Source organism: Spermophilus citellus (genome assembly GCF_964194105.1).
Source record: "Spermophilus citellus genome assembly, chromosome: 17".
NCBI classification, from domain to species: Eukaryota; Metazoa; Chordata; class Mammalia; order Rodentia; family Sciuridae; genus Spermophilus; species Spermophilus citellus.
Window position 1 is genome coordinate 27,324,385 of NC_138199.1, and position 17,856 is coordinate 27,342,240.

At 48.0% G+C, this 17,856-nt stretch overlaps 1 protein-coding gene and 1 long non-coding RNA gene across 2 annotated transcripts; one reads left to right on the top strand and one right to left on the bottom strand.

Annotated features, from left to right (window-relative positions):
- Positions 1 to 268: 268 nt before the first annotated feature.
- LOC308635721 lies at positions 269 to 9,660 on the bottom strand. The gene is made up of 3 exons (XR_014019252.1): positions 9,527 to 9,660; positions 7,834 to 7,923; positions 269 to 408 (listed from the first exon to the last, which is right to left on the bottom strand). It is a non-coding gene; the product is annotated as an uncharacterized lncRNA (long non-coding RNA).
- On the top strand, positions 352 to 13,364 carry CCDC92B (coiled-coil domain containing 92B; the record flags this gene model as incomplete). The annotated part of the gene is made up of 3 exons (XM_081270394.1): positions 352 to 481; positions 4,812 to 4,859; positions 9,288 to 13,364. The coding sequence occupies 3 exons, from the start codon at positions 352 to 354 to the stop codon at positions 9,890 to 9,892; spliced, it is 783 nt and encodes a 260-aa protein (XP_081126520.1). The 3' UTR covers positions 9,893 to 13,364.
- Positions 13,365 to 17,856: the final 4,492 nt, after the last annotated feature.

Here is a 17,856-nt window from a genome sequence, read left to right on the forward strand (position 1 = left end):
CTGAGTTGCTTAGGGCCTCACTAAGTTGCTGAGCCTGAGTTTGAATTCACAATCCTCCTGTCTCAGCCTCTCAAATTGCTGGGATTCCAGGTGAGCGCCACCGTGCTCGGCTTCTTCATTTCTTAAATGGGAATAATTTTACTTCCTTGACAACTCACCCACTGTTCATGAAGCTTGAGTGAGTCAATAGAGGAGAAACGACAGCGGTAGCAGAACTGTCTACCCAATGACAAGAAGACTCCAGAGTAGAAGCGACCACGAGGGATCTGACAGTGTGGCAGGACAGATGGGCTCAAAAGATGTGTGTTCACTTTGTGGTCCTCCCCAGGTGGGGCCTTGGCCTGGGTTACCATGGATACCATGTCCCTGGAGCATCAGATTCAGAGCGTGCAGCGACACATCAGCTTCCTGAAAAAGGAACAGATGGCACTACTTCGAGACCTGCACCTGGAAATTCTGAGGCTGCAGAAACGCTGCTCAGGTGAGGCCAAGAGGGCCGGCTGGCTGGCTGGGTGAGGAAGAGTCAGTGTTATCATCATTACTGTTGTCTTTGATAGGGTGGCCACCATGAGCCCCTGTGAGTCTCACATTAATCCTGTCACTTCCTTTTCTGGATGAGGAAACTGAGACTTGGGAAGGTAGGATAAGAGCTTTGGGATTGAGGGCTCTGGTGAGGTTGTAGATGGGGGAACATGGAAACAAGTTCCTACATATTCTTGTCTTTCTTTGAGTCACTGTTCACTAAGCACCTCAAGCCCTGAAGAAACCAAGAGTCTAACTGGGGAGACACATACCAACGGTGATATTAAGATGTAGAAGAGGGCTGTGGTTGTGGCTCATGCTAGAGCGCTTGTGTAGCATGTGGAAGGCACTGGGTTCGATCCTCAGCACCATATAAAAATATGTCCAAGAACAACTAAAAAAATTTAAAAATAAAAAAAGATACAGAAGAAGTCTGGGGATATGGCTCAGTGGTAGAGGACATGTTTAGTATGCGCAAGGCTTTGTGTTCAATCCCCAGAACTGAAAAATAAACATAAAATATTATATATATATATATGAATATATAATTCATATATATTCATATATATATATATATATATATATATATATATATATATGCATATGTGAAGGTGGGAAGGTTGTTCACAGACAAGGTCATAGTCAACCTGGAGCAAGTGATAAAGGAGGAAACCAAGGCCCCCCAGAGGAGGAAGCACTTCAACTCCTTGAAAGCTGACTAATAAATAGACATGGTAAGATATTATAAGGAGGGCTGGTGTTATAGCTCAGCTGGTACAGTGCTTGCTGTGCATGCACAAGGCCCTGGGTTTGATCCCCACCACCACAAAAAGAAAAAAAAAAGATATTATAAGGAAAGGAAGAGGAAAAAAACCTTTCAAATGGAGGCAACAGCATAGCAAAGGCCAAAAGGTAAGAGATCAAATGCTCATGAAAAGTTCTCTTTGACAGGATAAAATTGATCTGAGAGGAGGCTGGTGAGAAGTCCAGCTGGAGGTAGATTGTGGAAGACCGTAACAAATACCAGGATAGCTAAGGAGTTTGGCCTGTCCACTTAGAGGTAGTGGGGAGCTACTGAAGGTTTTTGAGCTCCATCAGCATTATGCAGCCTTAAGAAACTCAATCTGGCAGTTTCATGGAAGATGACTTGTGAGAGAGGGAGATCAGGAGACTTATGGAAGAGCTAATGAGATGGTCCAGAAGAGAGAATGAAGAGGGATGGAAAAGGGAAGGCCAGTGAAAGGCAGGTTGAAGGAAAGGGCTTGGCACCTGATTGGATTTGTGAGTATGGTGAAGAGAGGCAAAGGACAGAACAAAATCTCAGGCTGGCTTCTACTCTTGAACCTGCAGCCTCAACTCCCTGAGCCTCTCAGAGCCTTGCCTTTGGCCCAAATGCTCACACAGGTTTAGGCTCTCTGAGTACAAGCTTTGAACCATTGGCTACAGAATGTCTCAGCTGGGAGGACCCAATTTGTTTATTGCAGAAATGGGTAAACTGAGGTACATAGAGAGACTCATACAGTATGTTAAAGGGCAGAACCAGGACGCCTAGTCCTATGTGCCTCTTCAGCTTTCTGGACATTCTCTACCTCCAAGATACTCACTCCTCTACCTCTCTTGCAGCCTCTGTCCATGGGAGGGTCCCCACTGCAGGGGAAAACAGGCCTAGAGAGCTTGAGGGACCCACCTGGCTTCTCACACTGTGGCACAAGCAGAAGTTAGTCCTGACTCTCAACCACCACATTTTTCTCCTGGTCCACATACAGGTCAAGCTGCCAAACTCCAAAGCAGGCTTCCTGCAATCTCCCCCCAAAGACCAGATGGCAGCAGAGACCATCCTAAGTGCAGGAATGGTCCATGAGAACTCATCCCTGCCCCATGAAACTTTGGCATTGAAATAACAGCCTTAGAGGAAAATAGTAATCCTAAGACCTTACAGCACTTCCTCGAATTTCTTCTTGTTTTGCCCTAATTCCGAGAACTTGGATCCCCTGGCTCCTGACACAGGCTGGATCCCAAGAAAGTATCACAGGCAGGCACAGAGAGCCCTTTGCCCTCACTACCCTTCTCAAATGGGCATGGATCGACAGACTCTTGATTATTGATTAAGAAGATAAAAATAACTCTGGACTGGGCTGGAACAGCCACCGTGGGGGCTGAAATGACTGAATAAGGCCCTCCCTCCAGGAGGAAGGGCTGATGAGAAGGGGGAAGAACAAAGGAAAAGATGGGGTGGTGTTGAAGAGCATCGCAGAGGCTAGGAAGGGGATAGGAAAGGAGAGAAGCCAGGAGAGCTTCTGGAAACCTAGGCTGGCTGAAGACTCGGGACAAAGGTGTTTGAGAAGGTGGTGGGTGTGTTCTGGGCTGGCTGTGCAGCCTGAAAGATGACAAGAGCTGCCCATCGCCTACTGTGCACTCAGCACTAACTCAGCCCTGGACCAAGCCCTCTGTTTATTTTCCCTCACTTCCTTCTGGCACCCAGCCCCTTAGAAGTGCTGTTTTGTCCCCATATTCCAGATGAACAGAGGCTCAGAATGGTGCTATTACTGGCCCAAAGTCACAGTGTATCTGACCTCACAATATGCTCATCTGAACCATGAGGACTCTGGTCAAAAGATGGGAAGGAACATTTGCCAGATGGAGGAGTGGAGCCCAGCTGGGATTCTCTCTCCCCATCCTCCAGTCCCATGGTGAAAGGCTGAAGAGAAACCAGCCCATAGGGAGGCAGTGGCAAAGCCAAGGTCTCTTGAGCTAAGTTCCTAACCTAGTCCATGGTCCCTTGAGCTACATTGCAAAGTTTTGAGGAGAGGCCAATTGGTCCCAAGAACCCTGCAAGGGTAGAGGCCTCAGAGTCCTCACGGGGTCCCCAGGGAAGAGGTTCAGGCTCCGGTCACAGCAAAGGCCCAGGTACCCTGGGCTCTGTCTCCTGGCAACAAGTGGTCTCTCCAGAGAAGGCTTCTCCAGCAAAGCCCCTGGTCTCTAGAAGAGCCCCCTGAGGGCAGTGAGGCAGAGCAGGCAGAGAGGCCCTGGGCCAGTCTTTGTAGGTACTGCTGGATGGTGGTCCCAGAGATATGCTACCTTTCCCCACCCCCAGGTTCACACCTTCCTCCTTTGGGCTCTATACTTTGTTCCTGCAGGTACACACAGGTGATCTTGAGTGGGTCTCCTCCTACACAGGCCTCTGTGGCTTCTGGCTCCCTTCTGACTAGTTTTCTCCACTGATGCCCAGGATCCAACTCAGGACCTCTGACATGCTAAGCATGTGTTCCACCACTAAGCTACCCCCACAGCCCCTCTTCCCAGTTCTTGCGTTCTGATGGTGGTAGAAGAAAGAGATGGGGCTGCTAAATGATATCAAGCTCAGTTGGGCTGAGAAATGGGCCCCTTTGGGCACTAAAGAATGGGGACTTAGGGTTGGGGTGTAGCTTAGTGGTAGTGTGTTTGCCTAACATGCCCGAGACCCTGGGTTCATCCCCAGCCCAGCAAAAAAAAAAAAAAAAAAATAAGTAAAAGAAAAAAATGAAAGGAAGAAAGAAAGAAAGAAACAGGAACTGGGAGGACAAGAAAAGAGGGAAAGGGTGAAAGTAGGGCCACCAATGCGCAAGAGGAAACTGTTGCAGCACCAGTGCCCTTGGGCGGCTTTTCCCTTGCAGCACCCTGCTGGGTCCCACCCGCTCAACGCTAAGCCAAACTCCATGCAGGTCCATCACTAGGTGGCACTGTCCTCCCTGAAGCTCCTGGCCCCTCCCCGTGGATTATGGCAGAATGGAGCCACGGGAAGGAGCTGAGCTGATCTTCAGACAATAACAAAGGCACAGCAGTACTGGCTGTGGAAATAGTAAAACACATGGTCCAGATTGATAAATAGCTACTGCCCCTTTCCAGTGCCCCTAAGAGGCTCTGGATACCGTCAGAGAAACACTAATGAGTCAAAGCCCTGAACAGTAAGAATCCTCCAGATCAGCTATTCAGTTGGCATATCAGCCCTAGGCAGGGGCAGATACTTCCCGAGTCCCCAAATAAGCCAGGCTCCTCTGTCCCACAAAGGTTGAGCTAATTCCCCAACCAAGGCACAAAGCCTGAACTGGAGTTGAGCCTGCCAAGCTCAGACTGTGCCCTGGGCATGTTTCTTCCCCTTGCTGAGCTGCAGCAAAATAGGTGTAGGGGATGGTTTAGATGGTTCTAGGCATCCTTATTGACACTTTACTGAACTATGATTCCCTGATATCTATACCTCCCCCCATATCTCTACATACACACAAATCAGCTTTTTCTTTTTTCTCCCCCAGAACTGACCCATGACCTGGAAATGAGAGAAGCCCAATCTCACCAGCAAGGTAAGAGAAGAACCACTGGTGGGGAAGTGTCATGGGACCCAACAGGTCAAGTTCCCTCCAACCCTTGGTAGGACCTATGTCTCTCCATCCCAGCCTGAACATAGGGACAGCAACCTCCTCATATTGGTGACATCCTCACCAAGAGAGCATGTCAGCCCTGCCTGCCCATTCAGAGAGTGACCTTGTACAGTAAACAACCTGCAATACCATATGAAGCACCCTGTATCCATGTCTCTGTCCAAAGTAAGAAAAGGAAAGCAGAAAGGAGATGGCTCTGTGGTTTTAATTCCACGTTTCTGGGACCCAGCTCCCCAGTTCTTCCCATCCTGTACAAGTGATCTACAGTAAATGTCCACACCCCACCAGATGCTGAGTGTCAAAATGTAACACAATGGTAGTATGGAGTCCTTGGCTTTGAGGCACTTAGTCTAGATGAAAACAAAAGAGATGCACCCACACACACATTAGCAAATCTTCCACTTCACAAAAGCATAACTTAGTGCTACTGTAGCAATTGCATCAGGACATTTTTTTCCCTAAGCATTATTTTACTTATAATAAGGGAGTTGGGTGGGGAGATAGTGTTCAATGAGCACAAGAGTTCCAGTTTTGAAAGATGAAAAAGCTCCAGAGAAAACTGAGCACAGTGTTACACACCTGTAATCCCAGACACTAAATTGCCCAGGCTGGCCTCAAATTTGGGATCCTCTCCTGAGGCAGGAATATCCCAAATGTGAGGCCAGCCTGGGCAACTTAGTGAGACCCTGTCTCAAAATAAATAAGTAAAAGGAATAGGAATGTAGCTCAGTGGTAAAGCATTCCTGGAGTCAATCCCTAGTACCACAAAAATTAATTTAATTAACTAATTAATTTTTTAAAATTAAAGTAAAAAGGGCTGGGGATGTAGCTCAGTGGTAGGATGCCCCTGTGATTAATCCCAAGTGTGAGGGGTAAAGAGAGGGCAGAAGAGCCAGATACAGAAGCATACACCTGTAATGTCAGGAGGCTAAGGCAAGAGGACCAAAAGTTGGAGGCCAACCTAGGCAACATAGTGAGACCCTGTCTCAAAATAAAAAATAAAAAGAACTGGAGCCAGGCACAGTGACACATGCCTGTAATTCCAGATGCTCGGGAGGCTGAGGCAGGAGGATTGTGAGTTCAGAACAATTTAGTGAGGCCCTAAGCAATTTAACGAGACCCTGTCTCTAAATAAAATATAAAAAAAAGGCTGGGGATATGGCTTAGTGGTAAAGTGCCCCAGAACCAAAGAAGAAAAAAAAAATTCTAGATATCTGGGGTAGCCAGGTATTTCTCTGTGTGGTCCCAACTACTCAGGAGACTGAGGCAGGAGGATCACTTGAGCCCAACAGTTCAAGGCCAACCTGGGCAACATAGGGAGATCCTGTCATTAAAAAAGAAAAAAAGGGGCTGGAGCTGGGGCTGGAGCTCAGTGATAAAACACTTGCCTAGCATGTGTGAGGCACTGGGTTTGAGCCTTAGCATGGCATTAAAATAAACAAATAAATAATTAAAAGAAAAGAAAGTTCTAGAGATCTGTTGTACAATGTAAATATATGTAATACTACTGAACTTAAGAATAGTTAAGATGGGGATGGACACAGTGGTGCACACCTGTAATCCCAGCAGTTTGGGAGGCTGAGGCAGGAGGATCTTGAGGTCAAAGCCAGCCTCAGCAATTTAGGGAGGCCCTGAGCAACTCAGTGAGACCCTGTCTCTAAATAAAATACAAAAAAAGGCCAGGAATGTGGCTCAGTAGTTAAGCACCCATGGGTTCAATCCCTGGTGCAAAAAAAAAATAAAAGAAAGAAAGAAAGAAATGTTTAAGATGGTAATTTTTATTTTGCTTTAACTATAATTTTAAAAAAATTAAATGTGGGACTGGGGCTATAGCTCAGCGGTAGAGCACTCGCCTCACAAGTGCGAGACCTGGGTTCCATCCTCAGCACCACATAAAAATAAATAAATAAATAAGTGAAATAAAGGTGTTGTGTCCAACTACAACTAAAAAATAAATATTAAAAAAATTAAATGTGGCAGGAGGAAGATTGCCTTAATCTTAATCACCAGATTATAGGATTTTAATCATCAGATTATAGGATCTCTAAGAACTAGGACTGGGTGTTATCCTTTGTCTGTGAAGTGCAAGACACTTCACTTACCTGGCTTGGAGGGACTCTAAGAACTTAGCTAAAAATAAATCCAAAACTAGTTACTCTTGGCCAGAAGAGTTCTTAAGGACAAACTGCCATATTGCTGAGTTGCTTATAGATTAAGAGCTACATGACCAAGAATTGAAGACAAGGACAGCTGGAAGTTTAAACTAAAGTGCTAGGAGTCCTGCAAATTGCTTTGTATATATAAAGATTAGCTGGCATCACCTAAATATTTCTTCTCACTCTGCTCACTTCCTTAGATGGCAGCCCTGGGCAACCCTTGGTCCTTAGGTCCTTAGACACCCCACACACACATACAAAAAAAAAAAAAAAAAAAAAAAAAAACCAGATGGACAGATCAGTGACAAGCAGTTTTCACCCCTACTGTCTTTCCTTTGAAAAGGTTTTTGGGGTCACGAACTCAAGTCACTATCCCAATGTCCTGAGGTCTTTTGTTTTTTTTCTTCTCTCTCAATGAACTTGAGAACTCTTTCTTTGTCCTATAACTTGGTGATTTTCATGTCCTAGGGTTCCCTTTTACTTCTTCCTTCTCCTCCTATCCTTCTCTAGGGATTGAACCCAGGAGACCATTGGGCTCCATCCTCATCCCTACCTTTTTTCCTTCTTACTGTTTATTTTTGAAACAGGGTCTCCCTAAGTTGCTGAGGTTCTCCTCCAACTTGCAATCCTCCAGCTTTGCCTCCCTCCTGGGAGTAGCTGGAATTATAGGCCAGCACCACCATACCCAGCCCACTGTTCCCTTTCCTCTTTCTGCTGCTTAGATCTCAACATTGACTCACATGTGCCAAGTCCCAGGATACAGTCTTCCAGGATGGAGTTCATGACCCAGGAGGCTGGGGTCTTCAATTCTAGCTGTTCATGAGATTCACCTGTGAAAACCAAAGCACTATCACTTCCAGGTCCAATCCAAGAGATTGTGATTCAAATAGGCCTTGGTAGGGCCCAGGAAGTATTTTTTTTTAAGTTGTCAAAGGATCTTTATTTATTTATATGCGGTACTGAGAATCCAACCCTGTGCTTCACACATGCTAGGCAAGCATTCTACCACTGAGCTAGAACTCCAGCTCAGGAAGTGGTATTTTTTTGTTGTTGTTTATTTATATTTTTGTGTGGTGCTGAGGATCAAACTCAGTGCCTCACATGTTTGAGGCAACTGCTCTGCCACTGAGCCACAACTCCAGCCCAAGAAAGTGGTATTTTTTTAAAAGCTCTCTGAGTGTTCCAATGTTATGTTCAGGGCTGAAACCTGCTGCAGGGGCAAAAGCAAACAATACCCAAGTAAACAAAACCTGAGGATTGAACCCAGGGGTACTCTACTGAGCTACATCCCCAGAGGTATTTATTTGTTTGTTTTATTGAGACAGGGTATTGCCAAATTGCCCAAGCTAGTCTGGAACTTGTGATTCTCCTGCTTTAGCCTCCCCAGAAGCTGAGATTATAGGTGCCTGGCTTAAAAAACAAACAACAAAAAAATGATAAATCTCTACAAAGGAAACAAGGACACCCAATTTCTCCCTTCCTGTGAACACTCCCAACTCTTCCAGCCCCTTGCTCTTGCCATGTCTTTCTTCCATGGGGCTTTTGAACAAGATGTTCCCTCTTCTGGAGCACACTTCTCCAGGGGAAGAGGTATTCATCCTTCAGATTCTAAGCCAAGACTCTTCTGCCAGGAAGCCACCTCTGATTAGGTCACATCCTTCTGTTAGAGCATTGATTGATTTGCTTCTTTTTGGAGCATGTCACAGTGTGACCTCATTTATTATTTACTATATCTCTTCCATTGCATTGTAAGTTTCTTGAGACACATTTTATTATCCACCATATCCTCAATGCCTAATACAGTGCATATAGACAGCTCAACAAATTACTTTTGGAAGGACTAAAAAGAGTTTCACATTTAAAATGAACCCGGAAAGGGCTAGGGATATAGCTTAGTTGGTAGAGTGCTTGCCTCACATGCACAAGACCATGGGTTCAATCCCCAGCACCAAAAAAAAAAAAAAAAAAAAAAAAGAACCCGGGAAAAATTACAAGAAAAGCCAGGATATGTGCAAGGATCCTGAGAAAGAAAAAGGCAGGCCACTGAGGCTGATTCGTGGGGAGGGAAAGAGCGCACCACAGGCCGCGTAGGTGGGGCGAACTAAAGCTTTGTTACACTGGCCGCTGAGCTGTGGGGGTTCTGCCCCACGCCAGGCGGGCACCGTCACCGCTCTCTTCTATCTCTTCTTCCCAGAGGAGGCGTCCCGGGAGCTGGAGAGCAAGTGCCGCGCGCTGGAGTCGCAGCTGGCGGCACGGACCGCCGCCAACGCAGAGCTGCGGCGGGAGGTAGCGCAGCGCGAGGTTCTGGTGTCGGCGCTGCGGTGCAGCCTGCGTGCGGAGGAGCGCCGCTTCCTGGAGGAGCTGCGTCGCCGCAGCCACCGCGCCACCGTGCTGGGCACCGAGCTGCGGAAGCACACTGAAGCGGCCGCCTACCTCTCCTGCCAGCTGCACGCCGCGCGCCAGAGACTACAGGCCCCGCGCCCGGGCCCCGGCGCTGCTGCGGAACCCCGGCCCCGCCGGCGCGCTCAAAGGGCCCGCCGCCCGCCCGAGGCCGCCACCAAGGGCCCCAGCCGGGACTGGGCCTCCTGGGACCGCGCGGCTGGACCCCTGGACGACGTCGACCCCATGCCAGACCCCGCGCTCTTCCTCTACGCCCGGAGGCCCCCGCGGCCCGGCGCCCGCGGCCCACGCCAGCCGCCGCCACAGGAGCCACAGGAGCCTCCAGACCAAGGTGGCCAGCAACCCAGGCCCTGCCAGAGCCCGCCCGCCGCATCCAGCGCGCCCGGGGCCCCGGAGTAGGCTTGGGGCTGGCGGGGGAAAGGCCCTCACGGCCCTCCTAGGGACGCAGCCCAGTCCCGCTGGCAGGTCCCTAGGGCCAAGGGCAGTCGCCCCGGCTCCAGGGAGCAGGGGAAGGCGGCCCCAGCTTCCCCACCCCCTCAAACCGCCCCGCCTTTTGTATTTCCCAGCGTTTCTGAAGCTTCGAGCTCTCCCCTCTCGCGAGGGAGTTCCTCTGCGGGGCTGAGCGATTGCACCTTTTTTTTGTGGAGAAGGACTCGTACCAATCCAGATCTGGTCCCCACCCTGCCACTGGGAGGGGAGGGGCGGGGGACACGCCCGGGAAAGCTGACAATCTTTGTGGGGAGGGTAAAGGCTGGGTTGGCCTACAGAAGGAAATGCAGAGTGCACTTGGCACCCCTAGACCTTCCAGCTTCCCTGCCCTGCCTCCCCCAGCCCTGCCAAACCTTGCTCCCGAGGAGAGGCCCAGGCTAAGAACCAGCCTCTTCACTCGGAAACCTCCCGTTACCCCTCCCCCATTGATACATCCTTGCAGGTGAGAGCACCAAACACTTTAGAATTTGCATCCTCCCAGAAACCCTGGTGGGGAAAGTGCTGCCTGATGGAAGTTGAACTTCCGGAGAGCAGCACGCCATAGACCTTTAGAAGAGTTATGGAATGGTGGCAGGAACGGGGCTGGAGCTATTCCAGCTCAGTTCTTCTCGGGTCTGCCAGGCAGGTATGTAGGGATTGGAGCTGTGCTGGGGAAGCGCCCTGGGACAGGGCAAAGACTGCTGCTCCCCCTCAGGAGCCTGTTCTGGGAGTTTCCCTAGTCCTGTTATTGGTGCTAACCTTGCCCAGCTTCTAAGCAGCTGGCTGCACCCAGAGGCAGGAAAGAGGGCCTGGCTTCTCGGAAGTAGAAGCTATTGATAGAAGTTTGGGTTTGCAAGGGGGAATGCCCCCCTCCAGGGATGCCTCTAAGCCTATCTGAGAGTGGTGGGATGCCCCTATGACCCTCTGTCTTGGTGGGGAAATGGTAAATAGAAAGCAGGATTCCTCCCCTCTCCCACTCTCCCAGCTACCCAACCCCCACTACCAAAGGCAGGAAATACAGTTTCAGTCCAGCTCATTGCCCCCAGCCCAGCCCAGCCTAGAAACACAAACCCCCAAAGCTCCGTCACCATCCCTCTTGGGTTGGTCCTACATCGAGTCCTAAGTGCCTGTGGGTTCTTCCAGGGGCTGCCAAGGGAGGACGCCTTTCCCTCACTCAGACACTGGTCCCTGGCAGGTTCTGACCCTGGCTTGAAGACACACATTCTGCATGTCACCCAGGGGTTGGGAGGAGAGCAGAATCAATCTCTGTAGGTGAAAAACTCTTCTCCCATTAAGGCCCCCAGGGAGAAGTGGGGAATCCCCAGTCATATCCTCTTTTGCCCTGTTAGAGGGAGGGAGAATTTGGTAAGAAGCAGAACCCAGTGAGCACACTTCAGGCCTGGTCAAACATGCTGCCCCCTCCCAGCTGACCCTATCCAGGATTGATGAATCCACCAAGCAATAACCAGGCCTAGTCTGGGCTGTCCAGCTCCTGGGAGTAAGGCAGCAGAGGTGGCAGTCTGGGAACCTTTCTCTCATTGCCTTACCTCTACCCCACTAGCCCCTGTGGCTGTGCCCAGGCATCTGCCTCTCCTCAAGAGCCTATGATTCACGGTGTCCCATTCTGCTGCCCTCCCTAGCAGAACCTGTGGGGGAGAGGGCTCACTCCCCTCTCTTGAAGGTGCCTGGAGGATTATGGGAAGAGGAAAGTTCTCTTCCAGAGGAACCCACATTGACCTTCATCTCCCACAACCACACCTTTGGGGTGACTTTGTTATGTTGATTCTTCTGCAGAGATGGCAAAGTCCTTTATCCACCGCCCACCCATCCACTAAAAGCCATAGCTGTGCCACCTGGCATCCCTCAAAGCTCTGTAGCAATAGCTCTCTTCCTTTTTCTTCCTCACTACCTGGAGTGTCTGGCTAGAAGCACCCACCATACCCAGCCCCAGGAATCCTCAGTGGCCTGCCTGCCTCTCCCCAAGAGACCCTGTCAGCACTGTCCAAACCCTGTCCCTCCTCCAGCAACCAGATAATGATACTTAATTGTTTGGGTAGTGCTTGGAGAGTCCCCAGATGAAAGAGAGTGCTGGGGTGGCTGACCTGCAGCTGATGTGTTTGGGGGTGGCTGGGAAAGGAAATAAGGCAACCCTTATCTCGGGGAGGAAGAGTGGCGGGAGGCCTAAGGCAGACACAGGGTTCCAGTTTTAACAGAAATACCCCTTCCCCTACTCTCATCTGGAAATAAAGGAATAGAGACTTCCTTCCACCTACCTGCAGCCTCAGGGCCTGATTGGGGCCCTGCCCTCAGCTTCCACTTCCTCCCCTTCCTGGTCCTGGTTTGAGGGACCCACCAGGCCTAGCTCTTGGAATATTTGGGTGACTGAGAAGGGAAAGGAATGTTTTTCGTCTCTCTTCTCTATTACATGCACCCCACTGGTGGAAGGAGGGGAGTGTGGACATGGACAGGGATCCCTAGGCAGGGATCCCACCACATTCCAAGTATAGAAAGTCCCAGAAGGGAGAGCTGCAGGTAGATGGAAGCCCCCCAGTGTTCAGGAAGCTAGCCAGGGCACAGTGGGCAAAGTTGTATGAGGCTCTATACCCATGACCCTGTAACCCTTCCATCATGACCTGCACTTTGTGGGACCAGTTCAGGGCAGTATAGAGCCCTACCTAGTGGAGAAGGAGGCCAGAGGGTGTGGAGCAGTATCTCCTCACTTGCAGAGCCCGAGGGACCCCTAAATGCCCTCTCACTGTTATGTCAGCCTTGAAAGGAGGACATGCAGGGCAGAGGGATCCTGCTCCGAATTCTCTGTTGGCTGCGCTTTTTAACCCAATGCTTTTCAGAGTGTATTCACTCACCCACAGAAATAGAGCCCTGTGCTTTAAGGGGTGACTGTCATATGCCTTATTCTTAATAAAATATTTGAAAAACAAGCAAGTCAGCTCTTTTCCTAGGGCACTGCCTGCTACCCCATCTCTGTTCCTGCAAGTTTGGGGAAAAGAGGTAGAAAGTGGCTTGGGAGTCAGCAGGTAGAGTGAGCAAGCTGAGTCTCAAGGGTTCCCTCAGCAGATATGCCTCAGATAAAGCATAAGGTGTTCTCTGAGATGTGCTGACCCCCAGCCTATTGCTGCCATGTAACCCATGTCAATGAACAATGAACGAAAGCAGTCTTAGATCAGAGGCTCCTGTCTAGGCTGGGGAGGGATAGATTGGTAGGATCCCATGCGTGGAATTATCCATTGTTCTGCCTAAAAGGAGTCATGAGTTTTGGGCATCTTTGGCTGTGAGGGTTCCCTGCCTCTATCTGTGCATTTATTTATTTATTCACTTATTTACTTTTCCCCAGTACTAAGGATTAAACCCAAGGGCAGTCTACCACTGACTTACCTCCCCAGCCCTTTTCATTTTTATTTTATTTTATTTTTTGGTATTGGGGATTATACCCAGGGGCACTTAACCACTGAGCTTCATCCCCAGTCCTTTTTATTTTGCGACAGGGTCTTGCTAAATTGCTCAGAGCCTAAATTGCTGAGGTTTGCTTTGAACTTGCAATCCTCCTGCCTCAGCCTCCCAAGTAGTGGGGATTACAAGCATGTGCCACAGCTTCCCTGCTCCCATCTGATGCAACTGTTAAAAAAACCCAACATCACAGAAGTGAGTCCTTTCTTATTCTCTGTTAATGAGAGTTATCTTAAGACTGCAGGCTTAGGAACTCAGCTTACCCAGCACCCACAAGAATTCAAACCAAAACACTTTCAGTCTAGGTCTATGTTGTGGATAAGTCTAGGAGAAAAAAGCAGTAGCTTCACATCCCAAAGATACAAGGGATCCTGATAATAGGACCCATCTTTTCCTTTTGAGGAACAGCATTCTGCCCATCTCCATGTTTTTTTGGGGGATGACCCCCGGCCCCATGGCAAGGTAGGTCATGTTGTTTGGTTTAAAGATGGGTACATAATTCAATCTGAGCCAATGAGAATCAATAATAGGACTTTTATTAAAGCCACTCATTGAACACTCCATGTTAGGTGCTAAGGTTATAGCAGTGAACAAAATAGGACTGTTGACAAGGACAGCCCGGTCAGGTGGCTTAAGTGGCAGATGATCTGTTTGGCGGTCTGGCAGTTCATTTGCTACTATAAGAGATAAGGCTGCCAGAGTATGAAACTATCAGAAAAGAAGCAGAACCAGGAGAGATGAAGAGTCTCCTGGATCCAGTTATGCCTGAAGCTCATACAACCCTGTATCTTTCCTTTATATTACCCAATAAGTCCCCTCCCCCTTCCACACTTTTGCTTTTTTTAAGTGGTCAGCATTGATTTGTGTTTTTTTCCCTGTTTATTATTTTAAGAGGCAGGGTCTTGCTATGTTGCCCAGGTTAGCCCCAAACTCTTAGGCTCAAATAATCCTCTTACCTCAACTTCCTGAGTGGTGAGAACCATAGGCATGGCCAGGTTCTATGTGTGTATGTATGTGTGTTTGTACCAAAGATTGAACCTAATGGCACTATACCACTGAGTTACATTCCCAGTTCTTTTTATGTATTTTTAAATTTTGAGACAGGGTCTTGCTAAATTGCTGAGGCTGACCTTGAATTTGCAATTGTTCTGTCTTAACCTCTTGAGTCACTGGGATTACAGGTGGCCTTTCTACTTACTATTTTGAATTTAGTTCCTTGTCCCAGCCTCTAGGATTAAGTTTTGGCCCAGGCTGGACTAGGCCAAGGACTTGTAGCAAACCCAGAGAGTACGGCCCGTGGCTCTGCTTGTTCATGTCCTTTTATCTCCTGTGGATCCTAGGGGAGGGAAAGTTTAGTATTGGGTAAACATTAGCCAAAGACTCTTGGGTCTCATATACAATTTTTTTTTAAATATTTTTTTTTTAGTTGTAGATGGACACAATACCTTTATTTTGTTTATATGTGGTGCTGGGATGGAACCCAGTGCCTCATGCTTGCTCAGCAAGCGCTCTACCACTGAGCCACAACCCTGGCCCCATCATATACAATTTTAGAAAAAGGAAAAAAAAAGGGAAGGAAGAGAAGAGGTTGAACTTAAGCCCTCCCTCAACAATAACAGACGCTTGGGGATGCTTGGCTGAACCCAGCCCAGAACCCAGATGAAAATAGAGATATAAAATGTCAGCACCAGATAACTCTCAGAGATCACCCATGCAATTCCCTCATTCCACAGATGGGGAAACTGAGGCCAAGGACATCTCACTACTATCAATCCTTTCTTCCTGGAAGTTCTGCCCACACAGGTTTGGGGTTGAGGAAGTTGTAACATTTCCTCCTCTAGGTTCCCACAGTCAAGGCAGGGAGATAGGTGACTCCCTTCTGAAGTCCAGGAGGTTTGGGTCCTAGCCCCACTTCGCCACCTGCCTGGGGAACACCAAAAGAAGTGGGGAACTATGTATGGCTAGCTGAGTAGGTGGATTCGTCATAACAACAATTAGGGAGGTGGAAGGCTTTCAGCGGGCTAATTATGTGGGCTAGGTCTCAGCCTAGATAAACTTTCTTAGGCGTTTGGCATCTTTATGTGAGAGCTCCAAAGATAAGAGAAACTAAGGTACAAAGAAGTGCCATCCTGGCAACACTGAGGATGGGATGTGCAAGGAGAGCCCGTAAGGGACAGGGGAAGACAGCCACTGAAGACAAGTGGTAGATTCCAAAGCTGCTGGGACCACCTAGTCACCAGGCCCATGGACAGATCAGTCATCAGCCCTCCTGCTAATCAATAGACACTCCCAAACATTGACCAGAGGTGGACAGGGAAGGCCTCCTCTGCTGGGTACTCTGCATGGGCACAGGCTGGTGGGTCCAACTGTGCATTATTAAAATGATCTGAAGCTCTGGATACAAAGGTCAAAGCTACAGTACACAAAGGGAATATCTGAAAGTTAAGCCCAGATATTATAAACAAAACGGTGGGGATCAAAGGTGGCACTCTGGGCTGCCAACAAAGCTCCCCCTCTGCACCCTGTGAAGCCCTCAAAAGAACTGTTTGGTATTCTGTATGCCTGGATCCTCCACTCAGCTAACAAGTATATATTAAGCACCTACCCGTAGCAGGCTCTGGGAAGATTCCTAGATTACAAAGGTACTGTCCTGTTTGGCACAGTGGCACTCACCTGTAATCCCAGCTACTCAGGAGGCTGAAGCAAAGGATCACAAGTTCAAGGCCAGCCTGGGCAATTTAGTGAGACTTAGTCTCAAAATTGAAAAAAAAAGGGGTGGGGGGCCCTAGGGACTGTAGCTTAGTGGTAGAGCCCTCCTGGGTTCAATCCCCAGGGTCAAATAAATAAAAAATGCAGTCCTTGCTTTCAAGAAGACCCTTGATCTAGCAGCTAGATGCCACACCTGAGAACCAGACATCCCATTTTGGTCAAGACAGTCTCAGTTTCCCAGGAACACCACTTCCTATTTCCCAGTGTCATTATTAATAGTGCCTACTTTAATTCTCAAAACTGTCCTGGTTTGAATGGCAAAGTATTTGGTAACCCGAACCACAGCACAATGTTACAGGTAATGCTGGATATAGTTGGGAAAGTAGGTGTAGCTCCTATTGAAACCACAATGGAGATTGGGATGTAGCTCAACAGCAGAGAGCTAGCAATGGAAAAACATTGGTAAGCCAGGTGCTTGGGTGTATACCTGTCATCCCAGATAGGATAAGGGTCTCAAGTTCAAGGCCAGTCTGGGCAACTTTGAGACAAAAACCCTGTCTCAAAATAAAAAAATAAAGAGTGTAGCTCAGTGGTAGAGCACTTGCTTAGCATGTGCAAATTCTATATACTGTATGGTAAAAACATCTCTCTAGAAAGGTACAAAAAGAATTGGTAACCTTGGTAGGTTGGCTGGAGACCAGTGAGACTTCAATGTATATCCTTTTTACTTTTTGGAGTTTGAACTGTATGAATGTATTGTGTATTTAAAATTCTTTTAAAATTAGGTATTTAATTAAATAAATGAGTGAATTAATTCTCAAGAGCACCTCATTATTATTCTTTTTTGTACTAGGGATTGAACCCACGGCAGTATTACCATTGAGTTATATTCCTAGCCCTTTTTATTTTCTTAAATTTGAGACAGGGTCTTGCTAAGTTGCCTGGGCCAGCCTTGAGCTTATGATTCTTCTGCCTCAGCTTCCTGAGTGACTTGAGATTACTAGTGTGCACCACAGCAGCACCTAGCTTCAGAGTCCCTCCTGAGTCTGCCCATATGATTCTCTAACCTCTTCATTTAAATCCTTTGTAATCTTTAAAATCAATTTAGACCAGACTACCCAGAAGAACTTCCTGAATGCTTTCCCTAACACTAACAGCTTTGTGTAAGGACATTATTCTGCAGAGTTGGACATCTGCAGAGTGTGTATCTCACTTTACCCACCAGATTGAAATTTCTTCCCAGTAGAGAGTGGGCCTGGTTCACCTCTGGTCTTCCTAGCACTGAACTCTTGAAATCTGTTTGAAAGAATCAGTGAATCAGGAGCCCCATGAATGTTTTATGCTTTGTGAAGGGCTTTGATGACCGCCATTTCCTCTCAACAGCTAGGTAAGGCTATACAGATGGGTGTTTTTATTTGATAAAGAAAGGGGGTCTAGCTCAGAGCATGCCTTAAAGTCCTAGGCTTTATCCCCAGCACCTTAAAAAGGAAAGGAAGAAGGAAGGAAGCAAGCACCAAAGATTCAGTAATCATAATCAAGTGATTTGCTCAAGTTCACAAAACTCTGAGTAGAGGGTGTCAGGTACAGATTTCTTTCTTTTTTTTTTTTTAAAGAGAGAGAGAGAGAGAGAGAGAGAGAGAGAGAGAGAGTTTTAATGTTTATTTTTTAGTTTTCAGCGGACACAACATTTTTGTTTGTATGTGGTGCTGAGGATCAAACCC